This window comes from Pagrus major, chromosome 21 (assembly GCF_040436345.1).
Source record: "Pagrus major chromosome 21, Pma_NU_1.0".
Classification (NCBI taxonomy): Eukaryota; Metazoa; Chordata; class Actinopteri; order Spariformes; family Sparidae; genus Pagrus; species Pagrus major.
In genome coordinates, this window is record NC_133235.1 from 14,159,987 (window position 1) to 14,184,890 (window position 24,904).

Consider the following 24,904-nt stretch of genomic DNA (forward strand, 5'->3'; position numbering starts at 1 on the left):
TGCTGTTAATTTTCTAGATTGGTTGAGTAATTGTTTCCTCTATTTAACTTTACAAAACAGTGAAAAAGCTCTTTACAATATCCCTAAACTGTACAATCGTCCAAGACACAAATTAATATAACATAAAAAGCAACAAAATCTCAGATTTGGAGATCATAAAAACAAAGATTTTGGCAGTTTTTGCTTGAAAAATGGCTTTAAAGATCAATTGATTTTCACAATACTGTTGCCAATTAATTTCCTGTTAATCAGGGCTAGGGTTATCGACTAATTGGTGCAGCCCTTCCAGGAAGTTTTGGCTCATACACTGGGTGAGCAATTTTTTATTCGTATTAATGGCCGCCATCTTGGAATCCAGTATCTGGCTCTTATAGGGTTGTTTGCCAAGAAAAAGCTCCAACTAGACAATTTCACGGGTCCAGAGCTTTGGACTTGATCCTAAACACATGGTGGACAAACTAACCAAAACCCAATATGCATACATTAATTTTCAAAATAAAAGAAAGAAGATCTGATCTTAAAGAAAACTGAAGATAATTAATCATGGTGAAAAAAAACGGTGCTGACTCGAACAGTCGCAATAAGATGCTAAAAAGCAGCTGTGGTCCACATATTAACATGCACACAGATCTGAAACAATAAACATGTCCTCTGTGACCCAATTTAAATGAATAAAATTGGGAGCCTCAGGTATTAGAAACGTAATGTCCCTGGGAGGACCTCTAGTTTATTCCGCCTAAAACCACAATAATCAGTTTTATATTTCTGGTCATGAACGGAATAAACAAAGAGAACACAATCTGTTGTTGCTTCTTGATAGTGGAGGATAATGAATACTTGGTTGACGGTCTTTGGGGGGGCTAGTTCTTTCACACCTGCATTCAATCTTTATGTGAGGTTAAGCACACCCTGACTGCAGCTCTTTATGTAACGGGTAGACATACGATGGATATTGATCTTCTCATCCGAGTCTCAGAAAGAAAGAAAATAAGTCTATTTAAAAAAAAATAAATGTTGAGACTACTCCCTAAAGTCTTTCTCCTTTCTTTTTTTGTCATTAACAGAGGGCCCTCAAGCTCCTCACACCTCCTCTCTCGTTTCTTCTCTCCCCACCTTCCCGCTTTTTCACACACAGACACAGTTTCCCGCCTCATTTTATCACCCACCCTCCTCTACATACCCTTATCCATCCATCTTTCTCCCTCTCCTCCTCCTCTCTCCCTCCCTCGACTTGATATCCCAGTCAGCCTTCTACCTCTGCGTTCTCTCACCTTGTTGCCAGCAACGGAAAGTGTAAATTGTGTTGCTTTAAATACCCGTGTCTTCCTCGGGCTTACAGCTCGAGGCGGGGGGAAGTGGAGGAGTAGATGTGAGGAGAGAAGAAAGAAGAGCAAGCTGCAGTGTTTAACTTAGCGTCTGCTAAGGATAGATAGGTCTCTCCTTTCATTTTTGCAGCCCGGGTGTTTAGCCTGACTTAACCATTTAAACTCTGGCTGAACTTAATTTCCCTCCTTTAACTTTGCTCTTAAGTAGCTTCAAAGCTAAGAAGAGCTGTATCTGTATCTGCGGCTTACAGGGGTCATATGCTACTGGCAAATGACTCTGTTGCATTTGTTTAAACCAGTTCGGACCGGCAGATGAGTTGGGTGCGCCATCAGGGCAGTTAGGATGTGTCATTAAATCTGTTGACCTCAGAAACTTTCCTCTTAATTCAAATAGTCTAATCTCTCTGGCACCCATGTTAATGCCCAGCTAACCTCACCCATCGCACCATCTAATGACCCACTGCGTCGATCTGAATTATTGCTAAAAGATTGAAACATTATCCCAATGCAGTTAAATTCTACACACAAAGTGCTCCAACTAAATTAGACCAATATTCATGAACAAGGTTGCTGCCATGCTCACATACTGTACAACATCGAGTGATTTGTATGCATTGGTGGAGCTTTAGATTTAAGATGCAGAGTGCAGTTTAATTACCATTAAAACATTTATACTCAATAAGAGCGAGATTAACCTTTATTTATTAGCTTGCATTAATTGATATAAAAGTGTTTTTAAACCACAACAGGCACAGTTTTGTGATCTGTTGGGCCAGTGAGCTCCACTGGGTTAGTGCCCTGCTTGAAGGCACTCCAGCAGTGGTAATAAACAAGCTGCGAGTGCTGCTTTTTACCTACAGATTGGTCCTGTCAGTCCACGGATCGAAACTGTGACCTTCCAGGCAACTTCTCATTTAGCTAATCTTTAGGCCACAAGTGCTGAAGATCAATAATTTGAAATGAAAATAAAAGACGTTGAAATGACTAAATAATAAAATGACAAACAGTTGTTTAGAAATGTCACATTTGTCGCCGCTACATTTATGGAATTGATCCTCTTCAGCTCCTCTCCATCGATGGGTCATTATTTGTGACAAGAGCAATCTCAGTTCGAGAACACAAGATTTTATTTAATTTGATTGCAATTTTTGATCCATGGTTTCCATGGTTTTTCTAATAGTTTAGGTTGCATTTAGAAGAAATGTGTTTCAGATGATGTCTAAGTTACCAAGATTACATTCTATAAACCAGTGACTTTACACTTGAATACTTAAAAATAAACACTTAAAAACACATCATGTTCATGCAGAGGTTCCTCTTATCGTCATATGTAATGAACTGAATTGAATGTACAAGTCTGCAGTGATTTACAAAGAATAAGTTGTTTAATTTATTCACATTAACTCAACATGATAGAGAAGTGTGTGATTAAATCATTGTTTTACATAGTTACATTACATATTGTTCTACATTTGATATAATGCTGAAGCTGTAAGAAATATGACATTGTGGGTTTGAATACTTACTCAGTTTTGTTATTACATTCTTTATTAAAGATATTTTAAAAATTACAGTTCAACAGGTTAAACGAGTGGAGTAAGGCATGGCCATGAGGAAGGCTAAATATTATATTATGTGCACCGCTCTGTATAAATTTACCCAGATTCTATTCATTGCTAAAGAGCCACGCATCGACTGCTGAAAGTGTTTTACCAGAACAAATGTCACTGTGAGCCTCGGACACAGGTTGTCCTTGGTCAGAAATGCCAGATCTCTGCTGCAGCCAAAGATAAGACACAAGTTTGGCTAACTTGTCGGAGCTCATTGTGGTTGGCTTGATGACTGATGCACTGGGACAGCCAATTTACCCAAAGTGTTCGTGCCAAGTAGAGGAGCTCTTGCGATCAGCTGCAAGTATTAGCCCAAGACGCTATTAAAGGAGACACTAATCCGTGGTGCACTTGACCACACATCTAGCCCTCAGCCATCATGGTGCTTAGATAAACTAACCACAAGGTCATGGCTGCAGTAAAACACCGCAGAGAGCAAAGGAGCGACTTACTTTGACACAAAGGGCTCTGGAAGTCTCTGAGTGCCGTTTGAATCCTGGCAGTACCTTTAAGACCAGTGACGGCTCTGGATTCTCTCAGCCCAGAGGCAAACAGAAGACTTTTTCTCTCTTTTCTGATAACTTCTAATTTCCAAGATGCTGAACTGGCCATCCAACTTCAAAATTGCAAAAAGAGATTCTCATAGCTGCTGCCTGCTGCTCTCAGCTCATGTACTGCAAATGTGTGTTTTTGATGCTAAGTGCAGTTAGTTTGCTCCCCTCGTCTTCTGCATCCTCTCTTCGCGTGTCCCCCCCCCTTCATTTCTTGATGGGAGTTCCGCGGAAGCACACTTAAGCAGATGTTCTTCCTGTTGAAAAAAAATAAAAATCAATTCCACCGCCGGTGCAAGGATGCGATAACGCTTCGCACTGAATATAAACCTGTCTCCTGCTTGACAATTTGGTTCCAATTAAACTATTTATACATGCCATATTTTCAGGGTTGAGGAGACCGCTTTGAGGCATGTCTTCTTAAGAGATGTTCTCACCGTTCGCTTGGTCTTGTCGTCAATTATGCCACATTTTTGTTTTGCTCGAGATTAGGTTGAATGAGTGCTGGCATGTTCGGAAGCGAGCGCGAAGGGAGGGGAGCACGAGGCATGGCTGGGCACTCAAAGCCGCGATAACTTAACACATCAGAAAGTGGCGTGGTGGCCATGTTCGGAGTAACTTACCGTAACGAGCGGCTGCGTGTTTTAGCATACATCTCGTGTTCTGATTCGCATAACCGTCAGCCACCCTCACTGAATGCAGAGAGCAGAATTAGCCTGCACCACCACCCGTTATCAAGGGGCTTCTGTTAAATACCATAATTTAGGCCAATTTGAATACTGTTAAACACCCAGACAGTTCACTGTTCAGTGGTTTTTGTGGTGTTCCAGCTCCGGCTCCAGCTCGAGCCTTTAGAATCCCTTCATTATACTGGGTCATTTGTATTCTCTTTCTCTTTCCCTCTGACCTGCTCATTTCCATAATGCCTGTCCCGTTTGAGCTTGTTCTGTACCAGCCGATACATATGCATGGTGTTTAAAAACTGACACAGATATTGACAAAAGAGGGTTACAGAGCCATTAGAGGTATAAGACAGTGCTCTTGTTGTTGCTTTGACCTGTCGGGAGCCGCTGCCTGCCGTGGTCTCTTCATCTTGGCTGGTCCCTCAGGTCGTGCAGTCTCTGGATGCCAGGCCTGCTACTGACTCATCGCTCTTACATTGGCCTCACAGACATACAAGCAGATAGCCATTTGTCTGCTTTTTTTGTCCCACTGACAGCATGTCCGTGTGTGTGCGTGCATTGTGTCTTTGCTTTCAGAAAGACAGATAGAGATATATAGATAATCTGACAAGCAGAGAAAGAGATGGGCGGGGGGAGATAGAGAGAAAGAGAGAGAGCGAGGCAAGTAATGCATTTTGTGGGTTTATCTGATTTGTGTGTTGGTGTGTGCGACTATTTTTGCTTGTATTTTCATATGAGTGCAGTGTCTGTCTGACTACTCCCTGTTGCCTCTCTATCGCTCTGTCTTATGAGTTTTCTCCCCCTCTCTTCTGCTACCTAGACGAAGACCCCTTGCAACCAGTGACCTCAGATGAGATGGTGTCCGTCGGGGGCACAGTGACACTGACCTGCCGGGTGGCCGAGAGCGACAACTCTTCACTGCAGTGGTCCAACACTGCACAGCAGACCCTGTACTTTGGAGAGAAGAGAGGTGAGAGGGAGGGACGGGTGCAGAGAGACATGGGGAGCGGGAAGAAAAACTACGAAAGTGTCAATGATGCAACCTTATCTCCTACAAAATACATTCAAATACACGTTGCTTGGAGGCGTGTGACTGAATCCATTTGGTCCAAGTCTCAAGCCAAGTCATTTTTCTTTGGCAAATGAAGTCAAGTCACAGGTTGTGTCAAGTTGAGTGCTTAGTCAAAGGAGCAGTTTTTAAGATATGGCCAGAATTTAATTTAAAACATTAAGCATTACTTTGTCCCTGAAGTAAAACTCTTTGCCAGAAATGCCGTAAATCACCTCCTTACTGTATCCCCTGCCACAGCCAAGGATACTTACCAAAGAGCAGCAGCTGTCCATTACTCTGGTGATATGCTGCCCCCTGTGTTTTGGAGTTACCTTCGAATAATGGCCATATTCTACAAATTATACCTTTAAGGCAAGCTAAGTCCTAAATCAATCTCCAGTCTTACCTGCAGTATCCAGTCTTTAGAAAGAGAAAAGACAAGGAGGTAGTGCCTGTCATATAATGATATTATTGCCTGATTTATCCAATCTGTTCAACAATTTTGTACTGTAATTATTGATATTCAGTGGGTCATATGTAATCAAACAAAAAACAAGTAACTTTATGAATGCTATTCCTTAATTTTCCCTGGATCAGAAAAATATTCCCTCCCCGTCACTTTTAAACAGTGTAAACCGAAAGAGAGACTAAAAAAGAAACTGAAAGCATAAAATGAACACAGACAAGTAATTCGAGTCACCATGTCTCAAGTAAAGTCAAGTCATTAGTCTTTGACTTCTAAGTCCAAGTGGAGTCTTTAAGTTGTTTTCTGTCAAGTCAGTTTGCAAGAGTGGGCTGAAGTCCACGTCTCTGCAAATATGTTTTGGAGGGAATATAAATGATGTCTAGGTTGTGTTCACTTGTAACGTAAAGTCGGACATTGCTCTACCATAGAGATGTTGTATGGTTGGGTATCTGTGTTTTCTGGCTCAACTGCAGCAAAGCAGGGGCCTGCCCTAAAAACAGCCAAGTCTGCCCCTCGCTTACTGATTGATGAAGTTACACCATCAGTTAGTTAAGTGTAGAAGTTTATCTACAGCCAGTTTGGCTGTTGCGCTTTCCAAACTAATGGGTACATCCTCAGGAGCACATTAACCATACACCATCCAGCCATTTACAGGTTTCAACCTTGTCATTGTTAGGTTTACGGGAGGAAAACTATTTGTTATGGTTTGAAAACAGATTGTAGTTGTGATTAAATATTTAAAAAGTCAGCACTTCGTAAGCTCTAATCAGCTTTGACTTTTACAATAGTTAACCAAGACCAGGAAGCTGCTTTAAAATATATTAAGTGAATGTCATCAGAGAGGATTTTTATTTCAAAATAATAGTCTTTTGTTACACTGTGACACGACTTCAGGAGACCACTGCTTTCATTATATATATTATTATGTTGATTTGCCTTTTTAAAATGCCATTTACATGATATATTTGATAAAGAGTACATAACTGTGGGTACTTGTACTTCTGGGGTGAGTGGAATCCTCTATAATTCAAATTTCAAAAACAAATATTATGAAATTGATTGCTCCAGAAGGAATAATTGCTCAATTAACACATTGTTTTATTTTAAAATATAAATAAATCGTAACCCTAAAGTTTTTTATTAAATGTTATATTTCTGTAAAGGCTAGGAACAGAACAATGTACATTTCCTTTTGACTGAGACATTCATTATGAACATTTTACCTTGGCACTCAACAGTTTGCAGATACTTTCAAAATCTGGTCATTATGAGCCCATTTATGTATCATTTCAAATGTAACATATCTGTATAAAACTAGATGCACTTTAAACATATGTGGGAGCTGTCTACATTGTACTGTCTCGTCAGATAGGTATTGTTCTAAGTTGATTGTTGCTGTATGCAGCACTAATTGCCCAAGCCAAAATTCCCCCTCGAGGACAATAGAGTAAATCTTATCTTAATGGACTTACATGTGCATCCCTGTTGGCCAGATCACAACTCTGATTGCAATCCATTTTGGTTTCCCAGGCTACATGCAAATCAACGTATAGGCTAAGATTACCCGCAAACATGTGAATGAATCACATTAATTTACAACAAGAAAGTCGAAAATGATATGTCTTTCAAGGGCTTTCATTCACACCCCTCCCACATGTTTGTATATATCAATGCTTTCTCACCTACACAGTTCATTAAGTCATAGAACCAATCAAAGATCAGATTAATGCTGCAACAGCTTGGTGGGCCGTCCGTATCATCATATGTGTTGAAATTACTGAAACAGTGTTCTCTCTCTGTCGTCGTCAGACACGACGGCTTATTTCGGTGTCGCTTCAGGGGCAGTTATCACAAGGGATAGACTGTGTAGAGTCTACATCCACACACTGCTGACAGAATGAAGATTATTGATGCATCGTGAAGAGACAGATTTACACCTTTTTAACATGAATGTGTCTGTAGGAAGTGGAATTCAGTCTGTCTTGAATGCTTCTTGGATGCATTTACTCTTTTGAGATCAGAAAACCATCCAATCTGCTCAAGTATAAGATAAATAGATGTAAATAGGGTCTTAATTTGATACAGGAGATAGAGATGTTTGCTACTGCATCTTTGGGCACTATTACTTTGTACATGCTGGGTCAAAAGCTTTGTTCAAGAGAAGAACCCCCAAATAAAGACATTAGGGAACTGAGATAGCAAACAGCACGTTATTGTAGTATTGTATGGCGCTGAAAGTGCTCTGTAAGTGCAACAAATGAAAACAAAGGAATAAGAGAGTAAACCTCCCACTCTGATGGGTGAAAAGCATCAATGTGTCCAATTCATGCATTGACTTTTTAGAGAAAAACTGTCAGCTCTTTAATAATCCATTTGGTTCAACTCGATGGCCTCACTGGCTGGTAAGCCGGGATGGCGTTTGATAATATTTTGAAAAGCGAGACTTCATACACCTTGGTGCACTGGTCCAGCATCACACAACAGACCCTGCATTTTGAAATGAAAAAAGAAAGTATCTGAGAGGGACGGCCAGTGGTAGAAATAAAATGACACTGTAAATAAGGACTGACACTATAAATATGGAGTTTTGGTACTAATGATTACTTTTGACTGCGTTGGCACAGACCCATAGTTCAAAACATTGTCAAGAGTGAAAAGGAGCATGCACAGCCGCCGGTTTGAGTATAAAGCCGGGGACATTACCAGGCTGTGATTGCAATAAAAGAAAGTCGTACGCTTTTTATTTGACATGATGAAATAAATGCCCCAAAATGGTTGTTAAAGTCAAATGATTTCAAGAAAACTTTAGAGCCTGACAAGCTTCAATGCTGGCTCCAACTTTTTGTAGCCTGCCTCTTTTCATTGGTCCAACATCACACAACAGACTTGGTACTTGGGAGTGAAAAGAAGAGAGTCTGGTACAGATGGAAGGAGGACTGGGACAGTTGGAGAATTAGAGAGAAAGAAAGAGAGAGAGGGAGAACACTTAACAGCAGAAGTGAAGTGACAGAGAGATGGAGTTATGAATGGCGAGAGGATGGACGGATACAGGCCGAGAAGTTTTCATTGCAGAGGGCCAAATTTTTGCAACTGACAATTTGGAAAAACAGAGCGGTGAGAGAGAATGACAGAGTGAGGTGGGGAAGGACAAATGGAGAGATCAGCAAGTCTTTACTCCAGATGGAGCTTCAACCACAGTGGAGAGGAGAGAGGTAGAAAGTGAGGCTCTTCTCTGCAGTGATAGAACACTTAAAGGCTGACCTCTACTTTGGTGGAAATTGAGAAGAGTATTGGAGGAGCAGGAGGAGGAAAAGGAGAAAATAGGAGGAGGATGAGGGGGAAGTGAGATGAAGCAGAAAACCACCCCACTGCAGTGGACCAACATGCACAGCAGATGCTGTACTCTGGGAGGCAGAGAGTCTAGAGACAGGGAGGGGAGAGGAAGACGAGGAGAGCTCAGAATGTATCCCCTCAACTATGTATTATCTTTAAAGCCCTGCAGATGGAAAGAGAAAGAAGAGGGGAGAGAAGAGATAGAAAGATAGAGGAGGGATGGAGGTATGCACTGATGACACAAGACTGAGAGGGAGAAAGGAGTGTAGAAGAGTATAGCAGAGAATGAAGAAAGGAGACGTAAAAGACAACGTTTTGGACTCAAACGAGACATCAATATACGATACAGTGTCAAGAGTCCAGCAACATTATGCAACATTTTACCTTAAAATAACAGCTTCAAAGTCATGTTGATGCCACGGTGTCTTGTAATAGGGTGAATGGTGTCTCTGTCTCAGCCTCTCCGCCCCCCATCACTTGTTTCTGCACTATGTAACTTCAGTTAGAGGGTAGGATCACAGCGTTACATACATGTTTACTTCAACATACAAGTTTTCAACAGATAACATTGTTATGATGTAATGAGTTTTGTTTGTAGTTAGCACCTACATTACATCTGACAGACTGTTACAGACCTGGGATTTGTATTTACAATAGTGTTGTTGCACTCAAAATCTGTGGGGGGCACCAAATCGCACAACATGCCAATTTCTGCATAATGTTGCTTTAACTGTGGTTACCTATAGGCACGGAAATGACTTAAAGGTGCAGGAGGCGAGTCTTCTGAAGCTGATTGTTGAGTCTCATTACCAGGTCGTCAAATACCAAAGTACAGTGTCTGTATTTTCTCTTCTCTTTCTGTTCTCTATTCTATTTTCAATTTATACCTGCCCAGCACCAAACCAAAGACAGAGTTAAAGCTAGCTAGCATTTAGCTAAAGCTTAATAGAGCTAAAGAAGAGTGAATTTTGGAAGTGTTGTCAGTTGGACAGAAACCCGACTCCAGATGATTGCTGATGTTTTTCCTGGTTGAGCAAATAGGAAATTGTTTGTTAACACATTCACCAAAACAATTTTCTAATGTGAGCAAATCTCTGTGGATTCAAATCCTTTTACATCACAAACCATTTGATCTATTGGCAAAACAAGAATATTAATTAGTGAAGCTTTGATTTGAGGCACAGATCATGGTTATGATTCAAACAAACATGTGTCAGAGTCACACAAATTTCATGGTAATTTCAATGGAACAGTTTCCAAAGCTTTTTTTAATATGATTTGTTGTTTTTGAAGTTGCTCTGCTCCTTTAAACGGAGCTTCGCTATCACCCACATGTGACTGAAATTTGACAAAAAACACACTTATTTGATAGTTTACTGTAATTTTCCAGCCAAGAAGTGAAAGATGAAGGGATGGCAGGCAGATTGAGAAAAAATAAAAATAAAAGACAGGTGGGATCTAAAAAATGAAGCAGGAAGGAGGAAAAATAGTGACTAGAAATTCCTCAACGCTCCACTTTGGAAATGATAGATCGAGGCGGAGCAGCGAGTTGTCTATGCAGTTGGCCCGAACTCCAAAGCCCCGACAGAGTGCTTCAGAGCTGATACAGCAAGATGCTGGGGGGGGGTGAGAATAAGGATAAAAAGCAGGATATACTAGAACAGGAACAGAAAAGGGAAAAGAAATAAGAGAGTTGATTGAAGAGAGAAAATCAGGACTCCTCACCATCACAGTCCAACACTGCACAGCATGCACCAGGCTGTAGAGAGTTGAGGCTCGACAAAAACGGATGGGTGGGAGGGAGAGGGATGGACGAACAGTGTGATGAGAGATAGAAGAAGAAGAAGAAAATCATGAGTGACAACTCCTCACAGTGATGGTCGCTGTACTGCAGAGTGGAAGATCAGAGAATGGGGGAGACAGGGAGGGACGCAATGATGAAAATTGACGGAGAGTATAAAGACAGAGTGGTAGACATCACATTATGAAGACTAGAGAAGTGAGAATGTAAAAATGATGCAGTGGATACAAGGAAAGAGACCTTGGGTTTAATTTTGAAGAAGTTCTGACTCTCAAATAATGTGAAAAATGAAGAGAAATCAAAGCTGTGATATACGAAGTGTTGTTGCTGCATAATCAGGGTCACATCAGTTTAACTCTATGGTAGACTGAAAGCTCAAACTGACTTAAATCATTAGTCAGGCACCGAAAGCCATTGATACCAGTTTAAATGGACCCTGCTTTGTATAGAGAGACAGACACACAGAGGGGCGAGCATGGTGTGGGCACATTTAACAGACCTTTTTAAAGCTACAAAGAAGTGAATAGAAAGACTAAAAAAAATAAAAAAATAAAAAGTAACCAGCCTGGTTCCAGTGGAGCAGAGCTAATGAGAGTTCTGCAACTACAACTGCCCAGATAAAGATAAAGCAAAACAGGAAATTAATTGTTAAGGGACACAAAGCCCAGTTGTGTTTATTAAAGCAGATACAATGACAAAATACATGTACAGCTAATCCTGTCCTGTATTAATCTGAGCGTGAACATTTAGAGCAAAGGAACCTGTCATTCCATGGTGAAAAACAAATGATCTGATAGCTGAAGCCAATACAGGATATTTTAATACATTTTAAGGCCTTAATTCTAGATAATTTATTTTAAGACCCTTTTAAGGAACCGAATATACCCTGGAGGGGACGTGTGGGAGTGGATGGGTGGATGGATGAGAAGAGAGGAGAAAAAAGCTGCTAATAGAAGAGATTAGACGGCGAGGAAAGCATGAAAACAGATGGGTTCCTACATAAATGTGAGACTACCAGGAGACAGCGACAAAGACAGGGAGACATCTAGACAAAGAGATGGACATGAGGGAGATAAAGACACGCGGAGAAACCCAAACACCGAAATCAAGACAAAGAAATGGGAACAAATAAGGACATCACATTTACATATCTGGCTTTTAGCCGGTGCTCTCATCCAAAACAACTTGCCTAAAGCTGGTATTAATGCAGAACATCTATGCGGACTGTCTGAGTTTCTTCTTAGGAGACACAACAGTGTCAGAGTGAGCCAGTAAGTCTTGAAATGAGTTTACAAAACTCTGTTTGAGCTCATGAGCTCGCTAGAATAGTTTGCACGGACAGGAAAATAATGAGGAAACCACAGACGAGGCTGAGTAAGTGTCAGCAAAAGAGATGAAGCCTGACAGACAATTCTCATGCTTTGTTCTTCATTTTGAGACTCTGACCTCTGGGGGACGCTCTGATGTTCATTTGGCGACCTGATTATTTTCTTGATTAGTCGTTTTGTCCCTGAGATATCAGAAAATAGTTAAAAATGTCCATCACGACACAATGTCTTCTTAGTCCGAAGATGGAAAATAATCACATTTAGCTTGAACGAGACCGAAACAATTATTAAAACAGTTGCTGATTCATCTTCTGTTGATCTAATGAAGTAATCTGCTCATTTACCCGCTCTCCATCTGGGTATATGTTTTGCTGAGTTAAAGACAATTTTCCAGACGATAAAGTTGTAATTTATTCTATTCTATGCAATTGAGAAATGTTGCTAATTAATTTACGAGCCCATTAGCAAACAACTAATGGTCCAGCTATATTAAACCAAAACTTTAAATGTGAGCCAACATCATTCTATGTGCTTTAGATCTATTTGTTTATTTGTAGTGAAAAATGGCCTGATGTCACATAATTGACTTACATCCTGGTAATCTACACAACAGCAGGACAGAGGTGGGGTGTGCACTGCAAGTGAGGTCAAATTCTCACACCAAAGTCATCCCAAAACAATTTCATAAAGTGAGCCCAAACTCTGAAATGCATATTACATGATGTAGATGCAATAATATAAAAATTACTTTCCTCCAGTGTGACAGATTATGAGACAGTAGCACAAATTGGATGCTTTATATTCTCTTGTAAGCTAACGATTAACTTTCAGCCGGAGAAATAAGGATGAATGAAGATATTTGTTTTGGTTGGTCGGCTCTTGATTAAAAAATAAAATCTTTTGGGAAAACACACTCACAAACCTGTTTGTATGATTCATGATGGGTTAGAGCCAAGGTTATCATGGCAGTCCAATGTGAAACTATATTTCCAGCTGTGTCCCTGCCACATAACACATCCATTATTTCTCTTCCTTCAAGGACCATGTTGTATATATATTTTTTGTTCTGTTCAATCAATAAAAATGCATGAGATCAGCCACCCATGGCTCCCACAGAGAAATGTGCGCTTCATATGCTTATTCTACATAGTATGCAGACAATGAAAGTAGACATGCAGTGCAAATACTCACAACTGGAGGTTTGCAAACACATTTCCTCACCAGGGGGAAAAAAATCTGTATATTTACTTTCATCCTGCCTATAATTTTATTTATTTGTCATGTGCGGCTTCTTTCCTTTCCATAAAAGCACATCAGCAGACATCAGATGGGCTATCTGCCTCTGTACAATTTAACAAGGTGATGGATCTCCGGTGATTTACAAACCACGGTGGACGGGGAAACGCTTGTCTGGTGGGAGGATATTGAGTAGGCAGACTTTAAATGTGGTGAAAATGACTGTATCTTGTAAATCATTTCATGAGCACATAAGTGTTAAGCAGACTTAAGTGAAACGAGCACAGAAAATATTGAAATTGATGGTGAGATCCACACTCAGCCTCTCAGAGAGCGACACAAACTGACAATGACGGCTCCAAACACAGTGCGAGACTGTACTCCAAATGCAGGGCGTGAAATGTTTTTTGACATTTTCTGAAAAACTATTGATCCACATCGCATCAGTCAAAGTTTTCTTGGTGTCTGGGAAGGCTCTCTGGAGAATGTATTAACAACAGCCATCACAAGACTGAGAGACTGCGGGAGAGACTTTTGAAATCTAGCACATGAAAGAAAGCTTTTTCTACTTTTTCTCTTTGTATCATCTGAACTCTATATTTTTTTTCCATGTGTCCTTAAAATAATCACATGTAATAGAAGACAAGTGCGGGGAGATGAAAGGGACAGGGAAACAAAGAATTCAAAGTTAAAAAATCCAATTTATTTTCGAGGTTAATGAAGTAAATATAAGAAAAACATTCCCTGTGTGATTCAGAAATTGGCCTTTTGCTTCTCACCCGCAGAAAGATAAATCAATAAACCAGACATAAAACAGTACAGACGCGCATATGGTTATACTATATTAGTCTAATTGTTATCGCTCCACACTCTCATTTTCTTCCTCAGACGAAGGAGGAGACAACCATACCTGATGCAATCTTTTATTTTTATTTCAATGAATCAACATTTCAGGAATTATTGCATTCTTCATGCTGAAATGTTGATTTGTAGCAGACTGCAAAACATTTGTGACTGTGTCTGTCTCTTCTCTTTCATCTGATGTTTACCTGCCAGCCAGCACATCACTAGAACAGGTGTGAATTTTTCTGTCTCTTCTTCTAATTGTGTTTCGTTCTTGAGTCCATAGTCCCATCCTTAAAAGAGTATAGTTTGGCACTAGGAAATACACTTATGTGCTTTCTCATTGAGAATTAGATGAGAAAATCGCACTTAGCAACTAGCAGTTGGTTAGCTTAGCTTAGCATAAAGACAGGAAAGAGCTAAACTGCAGTGTTTTAGACTTCATTCTCCAACAGTAGTAACCCCAGCTTGGTGCAATATGTAAGAATTTAAGTTTAAAGCATTCAAAAATGTGCTAAAATTATCAACAGAATATGTAGAAATAACAGTTTTGACGTTATGTCAAAGAGAAAATTGCACTGTGTTGCTGAGATATCTACTTAAGTTAGCATGCTAACCGGCAAGCCCAGGCCTGTCCTGTCGCATTTAACCGCTCTGAGAGCCAAGTCAGGACCGTTAGCTGCACTGCTAACTGACCTAACTGTCTAACAGCAGCTGGGGTTAGCTGGAGTTAGCTGGAGTTAGCAGTTTCTCTGGTTCTATGCTGCCCCCTTACAGTATGTGTGGATTCGACAATTCCCACATATTACACCTCAAAAGTCACTGCTCTCTCACTTACTGTATAGACTGAAGCATGGTAGCTGTGTCCTCTTGTCTCCAGTCTTTATTCTAAGCTAAGCTAACCCTCTCCTGGCTCCAGCCTCAGATCTAATGGACAGATGCGAGAGTGTTATCGATCTTCTTATCTAACTCCCGACAACAAAGCACAGAAGGGCATTTTCCCAAAATGTCAAACTTTTCCTTTATACTAGCCATTTGTACAAGCGAGGATGAACCTGACATACCACACCGGCAAACAAAGGCAATCAAAATCAAAGCACTACAGGACATCAAGAGACATCAGAGAGAAGGGTGAATATATTCCCCACTTTACTTTGCATTAGTCTGATCCTTTGACTTAAAAAAATGAGCAGCAAAGTTAATGTGGTGGCACGCAGACACCCAGAAGCAGCTGAAAGCAGCGGGCTGATAGTGACAGCCATTATGATAATTGCTTCCTTGACTTCTTTTCACTATAAAGGTGAGGAAAAGATGAGAAAATAAGCTATGCTTCAGCATTATACATTTTACTCTGTTGTGCTTCCTTTCTAATCCCTTTGCAGCAAACTGAGCAGCCAGCACGAGCTGTGTCTTCTCTAGGTAATCTAGCTCTTAGGATGTGTCATCGGTCAGTGTTATTTGCCAGAAATCCCCAATGGACATTTTTCACTGCTGTAAATACTACATGGCAGGATTTCATTGGCATGTTGCTTGAAGCTGATACACCGTTGGGAACATTTCTCTCTCAAGTTTCAACTGGAACTAATGCCTCCTTGCTTCAATTTGCACCACCGTGGGCAAAGTTTGGTTCATCATCACTCTGTTTGCCTTCTTCCGTTGATTTTGCATAAATTTGGGCTACCGCCTCTAAATGATTCTTTTTTAATTCTGTCTGAAGGTTGGGAAAGAGAGACGAGTGGATTGAGAGGGAGAAAGAGGCGGAGGGGAAGGTGGATAAAACCGACAGAGGTGTGTGTTTATCAAGCGTTTCATAGTTGGCGCACTGATCCAGGATCAATTGACACTCTCAGATCAGTGGGAACGGTATGATCAAGGGAAGCCAGCGGTCACTGAACCCAGATCAGCTGTCGGAAAGGACGGATAATTAGGGAGCTGGAGAGAATATTCAGAAAACAGATGGGAGGATGGAGGCGACATGTGTGGGAGAGAGAGAGGGAGAGAAGGAAGAAGAGAGGCAGTCGCTTTGGATGTGAGTGTCAGCTAAATGCCTAAAATGTAAAACAAAATGAGAGAGAGAGAGAGAAAGCTGAGTGATGAGAGGAGGAAAGGTGGGGGAGACAGAAGAAGAAAGAGAGAAGAACAAGGCAGGAAAGGAGAAAGACAGTTGGATCGGAAGGAAAATGGACTGAGAGGGAGGAAGGAGGGAGGTGAATGCAGATTCAAGCTGAGGCGAAGAGGGAGATGAAGAGATACAGAAGCTGGGAGGTGGATAGAGACAGAAATGTGAAAATATTGGTCTGTAACTGATTTACTTTGCTTCGGCAACACAGGTTTCTCCCCCTATCGTTCCAATAAAGCGAATTTGAATTTGAGAGTTTTCGTCAGAGTGGAAACTTGGCTGGAAAGGCATGAGGAGGCAGGAGGCAGATGAAAAAGGAATATATGTATGTGCACTCGGTATGTGTTGTGAGAGAAATTCCCCTCAACCTGAATGTTTGAAGTTGAAAGAGCATGAGAAAGATTGAGGGAGGGGTAGGGGGAAGGAGGTGGAGGATGGAGACGAGTAGGCGAAAATAGCTGCTGTGACCAGATCAACAGTTGGACCTTTGGGGAGTATCGGGTCTCGAGTTTGAGCTGCAGACAAAAACCGCTGTCTGACCGAACACGCACACACACAAGCAAAGGAGACGTGCAAACACACTTTCAAACACTGATGTACAAAAAGCTTTGTACAACGATAAGCAGACCCTGTACTTGCTATGTAATCAACAAGCACAAATGCTCCATCTTCTCAGCTCAAAGCCCTCCTGACACCACTTAGAAACCCCTCACACTCGCACATATGCTCACACATTGAGCTGCAAAGAGGAAGAAGAGGCTGTTTGCAGACGTCTTTATTCTCACTGAAAATTCACATTTTATTCTCTGTGACAACAACATGGAAACACAACAGAGTCCTTGATAATGTAACGACACCATAGTGCTGCTGGGAATGAACCACTGCCATTCCAGCCAGTGCACCTTTGTCTGCAAGTGGAGCATGTAGGTCGATTGCCAGTGTGTCCCAAAACAACATTTACAGTATCACTGTTCTCAAAACAACACTGCACCAGCAATGGACGAACTCGACCTTCGTTGTGAGCTCACAGTTTGGTTTGGTTTAGGCAACAAAAGTACTTGGTTAGGTTTGGGAAAATATTGTGTATTGTCTTAAAATAACTTTGTTAGTTAGGGTTAGGGTTTTGTAACGCAGTTGGTGTCACTCTAAACACACAGCGGTCTCCTGAATGAAAGTCCTGTGCTTGTTAAACTCCACCGTCCGTCCCCGACCTCCTCCCTATACAGACTTTTTTGCTCTTTAAACTACTTCTCCTCACTTCCTCCTTTGCAGATGTAATAATTACTTCAGTCACTAGAGGTCGCAGTCAAACAGGGAACGTAAACATGTGTCGTCATAAGCTGCTTTCAAAGCCAACCTACAGTATATTGTCTTTTTTCTGATGGGGATGGGTGGCTTACTTGAGCCTCAAGTGTTGCTGTGTTCTTCACTCTGCTATCTTTATGCAGTGTTATTGAAAGTATTGAAAAGTCATACGAATAGATCTGGAGTTTCTGATATTAACTCATCGAATACCAACGGTGGCCGACCGGACTAACCGACCCAAGACAGTGGAGTGTTGAGGATGAGTTCAGCAAGGTGAACAGACTACTAAATAAAGAAGAACTACTAAGTAGTAAAGTAGTGGACACAAAGAACAAAATTTGCCTCAAAAATGTAGTGGAGGGGAAGTAAAACGTAGCAGAAAATGCAAGCACTTAAGTGCAAGTACCTCAAAAGTACAGAACCTGAGTAAATGAACGTAGTTACATTCCACCACTGTCTTTATGCACCAGTTCTACCTTTTTCCACAGCAGCATGCCTCTCTGAAGCATGAACATTTACTTGTAAAAGTAAAAAAATTTACATTTAATTATACATCTAGTTTGTTATTGACTTTCCTGAGTTCATAATTGTATGTCTCACCAAAAGTTTGGGAAGCAGAAGAATGATTTTGAACATTTTTCCCCAGATACCATTTGGGGATTCAGCAACAAAATTAAGATAAGACAGCATGTTGCATTAAAACAGCTCCAAAGTTATGTGTTACCATTAATCAGTCATAAATAACTCACACCTGTGCTTTTAAAAAGACACAGTTCTCTGCTAAACAACTCTGAATGACATTGGAAATTTGGCTGCTGAACAAGAGACAGCTACTATTTCTGAAAGCACTTAAATAATTGCAACTTTTTTCTGTCTGATTAGCAGATGGCTCCAAACACTGCGACACCCTCAGCTGATGTTGCCATGGAGAAGCACACCACAGTCAGAGGCACAAAACAGCAACTTCAGCAAACTTTAGCAAATTTAAAAAGCCCCGTTATTACAAGTAGAAACAAAAAACACCATTATATCATACCGAATTAATCCAAAATCGACCCAGAATCTGAAAGCGAACTGATGAAAACAGCTGTATGTTTAATCAAGCTTCTACCGACTGCTATACTGGTGCATATAGCTGAATTTTCAGCTTGATGACTGGTTGTTTTTCGCCAAATTGCTTCTTGGGAGATAGCTTATCTTCTTTAAGTTTGTATGTACACTGGCTTGTGATTTTGACTTTTTATTGAAGAACCAGAGATTTCCTTTTTTATTACCGTCAGTATTTTTATGCCTTTACAGGAAAAGGGAGAGAGCGATTCAATAATGGTCTATTGTTATGGTTGATGGCCAGAATTTAATCTAAAATCCACATATTTTCTTGTGCAGTTGCTCATCTTTTGTACCAATAATTCAACCATGAGAGTTTCATTTTAAGCAGCCTGTTTGCCTGCTCAAAAAGGGCAGGCTGGTGTTGTTTTTTCTACTTTTAAAAAGTAGGAAATGTGAACTCCAATACGAACTTCAATTGGTTTAGAAACTTCTAAAAATGTCCGAAGTTGTGAACTCTAATGCTTCGATGTTTCGAGTTTCATTTCTATCCAAGCCTTGGACATGCTCCAAATGTCAGTCACCTAACATGTTCTATGAGAAAATAACAAGCACTAACCCTACCCTACCCTACCACACACACACACACACACACACACACACACACACACACACACAGAGCCTTCATCCATTAATCCAATTTATCTCCATACTAAGACATTCATTACATCCCTTCGCCAAAGAAACGTAGGGCCAAACGGCAGAGTGTGACCTATTGGCAGACTATTTATGTTGCCCACGTCGCAGGCTAAACAGCGCACATGTACAATTTTCAGGGGCCTCCTGGATCGATATGCCCCCATAACTAGATATCATAGCGTTTTCGGAAAATCCATCACACCTGTACTCGCAAACAATATACATTGTTTATAATGAAAAAAAGAAATAACAAAAAAAAGAGAGGGAGGCCTGGAGTCAGAAAAGATTAGAAATGGGTGAGATGAAAGAGAGAAAGACGAAGAGGAACAAGAGTGAGGGAAAGCGGGGAGATTGAGGAGAGATGAGGGGAAGGGAATTAGGGAGACTGATAGTTGAGCGCGGGGTCCAGAGGGCATGGATAAGTGTGTGTGTGTGTCTGTGTTTGTGTGAGTGACCGCATGCCACACACACCCACACACACACCCACACAGGGAGGGTAGCTCATGAAGACAAATGCAGTGACCTTGCTTAGTGATAAGGCATGAAGATAAAGTAGTGTTGGATGAAATAACTGAAAAATATCAAGAGAAACAGAAGTGTGTGTGTGTGTGAACGCACAAGTTTGTGCGTGTGTGTGTGTGTGATCTCATGGGGGTGCGATAGAGATAGACAGGGGAGCAGACAGATGGGGAAATGGAGAGACAGGGAGATGATAGTGAGACTGAAAGAAAGACAAAGAGATGAGTAGACAAACAGACTCAGATGTGGCTCAGTACTGACAAATGCAAATAAACAATAAGATATGAAAGAAAGACATAACACACATACTGTTCACACTCACATAATTGGACTCGCCCACGCAATAGTCTTTTCTTAAGATTCTCAGGGAAAAATTACACTAAACACCAAAGGACGCAGTGAAGCAGTCGAGTACATGGGGTGTGGTCAGTGCACTGGTGTGTGTGGTTACAGGTGCAACAGAGCACACTTCAACATCGACCAGGAGCTGTTAGCTTCTTTTCCCAGTTGGTACATTTAAGGCAGCCCTACCTGAGATACTTGGCTGTAGACAGTCAGCTTCATTTCTGAACAACAACTGTTTCTTCCTTCAAATTAAACTACTGTGTTCATATTTTGCAAAATGCACTCTTTGCTTTCAAGTGGTTTGGCCTACGTCATGATGAAAGTGTTGCTTTGGCAACCTCGAAAAATCAATGTCAACTTGTTCCCTGTTTGGAAAACGAGGAATGAATCTCTGTTTTCTACATTTCAGAGTCATAATAAGAAATGAGAAAATAATTGACAAAACAAAACTACAAACTTCCAAATGCTCAAGACCTTTTATTTTGAAAATGTCAGTGAATGTTGGAAATTAAAACTTGAATTTAAAAGAAACTGATGAAATAATCATGTAAGTAAGCTTGCCTCTTAGCAGGATGGTCTTTTTTCTGATTGTCTCTGTTATTTCATGAGGGAAACAGGTGCTGACGAAGGTTATATTGTTGGAAACAAAACCATATACACCAAAACTACAACTTAAACTTAACTTTGACCACAACCATTGCCACTAAGTAAGAATCTTTGACTGTATAAGATATGGGTCTGAAAAGTGAAGCCAATGCAGAAGTGCCTTAAACCTGCTTTCTTTCTAATGGCCAGCAGGGGGGCGACTCCACTGGTTGAATTGTTCATGCTCAAGCTCATGAGAAAATGACCCTACTTCTCACTTGATTTATTGCTTCAGTAAACAGTTTCCTAATGAGTTTATGGTTTCAATCACTAGTGTCAAGTCTTCTTCAATACAGAGTGATGTTTATTTCGAAATTATGGTTCCATTTAGGGTAAAATAGACAATAAAGCGGGGTGTGCTTTAGGGCGTGGCTACACTGTGATTGACAAGCAACCACCAATCAGATCCGATCAGGATATCTACCCCAGCTCCACCCTCTCGTCCAAAGCGTGGTCACTTCTGGCTCCAAAAAAAACAACACACCAATGGGTGACATCGGAGCCGGTTTGTGCTTTGAACATCTTCAAAATTGCTGTGAAACATCAAAGGGACGTGTCCCTGTGGGAGTTTTAAAGGGCCGCTTTGTCTGTTTCACAGCTGCTGACCTGCACCGATTCCTTATACATTTGTGCCATGTCAGACCTTTCAGAAACCTTCTCCGTGCCTACGTCACCTTCTAGCACAACTGACATAGTTTAACTGAGTTTTCTCAAACTTCACCTTGTATTTCACAGTTGAGACTAGGAATGAGACAAAAATTGTGCTACAGCAACTTAAAACAACTTCCATCGGACTTTTCACTTTACTCAACCCACGGTTGTTTTTGCAGGTATCAGCTTTCTGTTGCTGTTCTGTCTGCTTGTTATATATTAAGTCATTATTTGTGGGGGAGTCAACTCTGCGTGATGGCGCCAGAGAACAAAGCTGAAAACCCTTTATTGAGACAGAGAGATAGACGGATAGGCATCTAGATAGACAGGCAGATAGAAAGGCGGGGAGACAGACAGCAATCACACAGCACAAACACCGTAGAGGTCAATGCTATCACAGAAACGAGCGGTTATTTCGTAGCATTTCATCATCATCATCTATCTTGGTCGCTTGTGCTCTCTCTCACTCTTTCATGGCTGGATTTCTCATTGATGACAAAGCCATTTATGTCTCTCTTATGTTCCCTCCTGCCTCCCTCGTCTTCCTCTTCCTCCTCCTCCTCGTCCTCCTCCTTCCTCCCCCACCCATCCCTCACTGCCTCTCCCTTCTTCTTCTTCTTGCTATTTATGCTTCCTCTGTTTTATTTTCTGTTTTTTTTCTCTCGCTCTTGCACTTTCTTTCGTCTCTCGTGCTCATTTTGCATCTCTTTTACTCCCCTCTTTGTCTTTCTTTGCCTTGTTCGCACTCACATCTCTGCTATTTTTTGCTCCTCTCTCACCTCATCTTCCTCACTCCGCTTTCTCCTCCTCCTCCTCTTCCTCCTCACGCTGCCTCTTACATCATTTTCTCTCTAAACACCTCTCCCCCTCCCTCTCTCCTCCTCCTTTCCATTTTACCTTTCTCTTTCCCATGATTTAAATTCTGCTCATCATCTTTCTTACTTTGCCTCTTACTCTGCTCTCCCATCCTTTCTCGCCCTCCTTTACATGCTTTCTTCCTCTCTTCCTGCCTCTCTTATTCTTCTCACTAACTCTACTTCTCCTTTTCTTTTCATTGTTTATGTCCCTACTTTCAAATTCACCCCTTTCACTCTCTCACCCATCTACTTCTTTTCTTTCCATCCTTATGCTCACATTTTTACTTTACTTAACTCTCACCCTTTCCCTCTTTAACTCCGTTTCTCCCTCTTCCAATCCTTCCTTCTTGCCATCCTTTCTACATCTTCCTCCTTCACCTCTGCCACATTGACTCTCCCCATCCTCCCTACTGTCCTGCCTCTTTTGACCTTCCTGTCTCTCATCTTCCTCCCATCTTCACCCCACTTTTTTCACCACCCTCCTCGGCATTCTCACTTCCCATGTCTCTGTCACCTCACTTCCCTTTTCTTCACCCTTACATCCTCTTGTTTTCCCTCTTCACTTCCTTTTTTCAGTCTGCCCCAATCTGCCACATTTCTTCTCCTACTGTACCTCCTCAGACTCCTCTACTTTTCTCCCATTTTTTACTCTTTCTTCCCCCTATCAGTACATTATTTCTGTCGCTTCTACCTCATTCTCTTCTCCTCTTCTCTGCCTCCTCTACCTCCTCCTTCCTTTCGCTTCTTCTTTAGTAGAACAAGAAACATGTGAGAACTATTACACAGCCCTTGCAGTGAGAGAAAACACAATTAATTGCTGTGTTAAAGTTATATAAGTTTACAAGCCAAAAAATAACATAATACTTAGAATCAGCTATTAATAATTTAAAAGGCAGACCTTGTACAGCTTTTTCTCCTTAATATTTCATAAAGCAGAATAATTACAAATGCACATTTCTGATTATTGATATCCTGTTCCTCTTTCACCTTCAGCACTGAGAGATACCCGCATCCAGCTGCACCGCTCGACATCCACCGAGCTTTCCATCACCATCGCCGAAGTGCAGCTGTCCGACGAGGGCGAGTACACCTGCTCCATCTTCACCATGCCAGTCCGCACCGCCCGAGCCACAGTCACTGTGCTAGGTGGGTCACACACACACACACACACACACACAGCACACATTCGCACCATGTGCATATCGGGGGGGAAAATCTGTTGTCTCGATGTTGCCAAAAACGGAGGTTGCAACTTTTTCCAGACCTTAAAATAAACCCTGGAAATAAAAGTGAGTCATGTGCATGTCTAACAGCTGTGTTAAATAGGGTTTCTCGATTTCTGAGAGAAGGAGAACATATTTTTTTAATACCTTTCTATTTCCTCTCTGTCCTTCAAGATGGATCCCTCTCTTTGAGGCCAATCCTAAGGTTTCTTCTGATATCAATTTCCTATTTAGGCTTTTCTCAAAATGTCGTCTTTGTTCTTGCTGAGGCCAAATGGTGCGGAGTGGCATTCTTACCCTCCTTGTGTTCGTACTCCGGCATGTCTTCTTTGAGACTGATTGACGGCTGTACAAATCAGTTCCACTGCAGTCTATCTTCATTTCTCTCCCGAAACCTGTAGGATTATGACAAATTTGAATGGATGATTCGAAGCTTTTGGCATCTTTTCTTATTTTCTCCTCGGCTGTCACGCTGTTAATAACAATTTTACAACAAATGCCTGCTCGCCAGTTTCAGAGGACACCAAGAAAGTGTTGGAAAAAGTGTCTCGAATTCACCTTGATGCACTGCTGTGGCATTGTGTTAGTCTGACCTACCCTGCAGAGTTTACCCTCTCTCAGAGCACAATGAAGTATGACCCTGTGGATGTCTCTTGTAAGTGTGACATGCTAAAAGAGTCTGCCTGTTGGCATGAGGCAAAGTACTGGTCATATAGCAGTTCCATGAAGTTAGAGGACATATGAAAGACAGATTAGAAGAGAATGTCGATCAGCACAGCACCTGTCGATCAATGTGTCAAAGCGGAGATATTCCCACATTTAGTCTGTAGTGTGGGTAAAGCTGCCACAACAATCACTTGTGGAAATGTCATGATTCCATAGTGTTCCTTGTGACGCCCTTATCCAGTTTGATCCAGATCCTTCCTCAGAGCGCTAACCTTTTACGAGGTTATGACCTCATATAACTCTTGTGTGGAGATAAACCAGCTCCACTCATCATCCTTGTGATCGATGTTATATGTGTGATGCTTCCTCGCAGCCGGCAATAAATTGCGGCCATCCTGTCAGCAGTGGTTGGACCTGTTTATTGATTAGATATTGGCCTAATCGGCTTTGGACCCCCACAAACAGTCTTTCAAGTATTGATTTTTATGAGTCGAGTTGTTATTGTTCTTCGGTGTCAGCTAATTCTGGACATATTTCATGGTTTCACTTGAAGACAAGAACAAAGCAGAGTGCTTGGCAAAACTGTAATGCACTAACTAAT

At 41.2% G+C, this 24,904-nt stretch overlaps 1 protein-coding gene across 1 annotated transcript in view; it reads left to right on the forward strand.

Moving 5' to 3' along the window:
• Positions 1 to 24,904, forward strand: part of cadm3 (cell adhesion molecule 3) — a 98,797-nt gene that overhangs the window by 36,178 nt on the left and 37,715 nt on the right. Inside the window, exons 3-4 of the mRNA XM_073491799.1 lie at positions 4,990 to 5,139; positions 23,408 to 23,560. Of these exons, the coding sequence (XP_073347900.1) occupies positions 4,990 to 5,139; positions 23,408 to 23,560 (303 nt within the window). The remainder of the gene's footprint in view (positions 1 to 4,989; positions 5,140 to 23,407; positions 23,561 to 24,904) is intronic.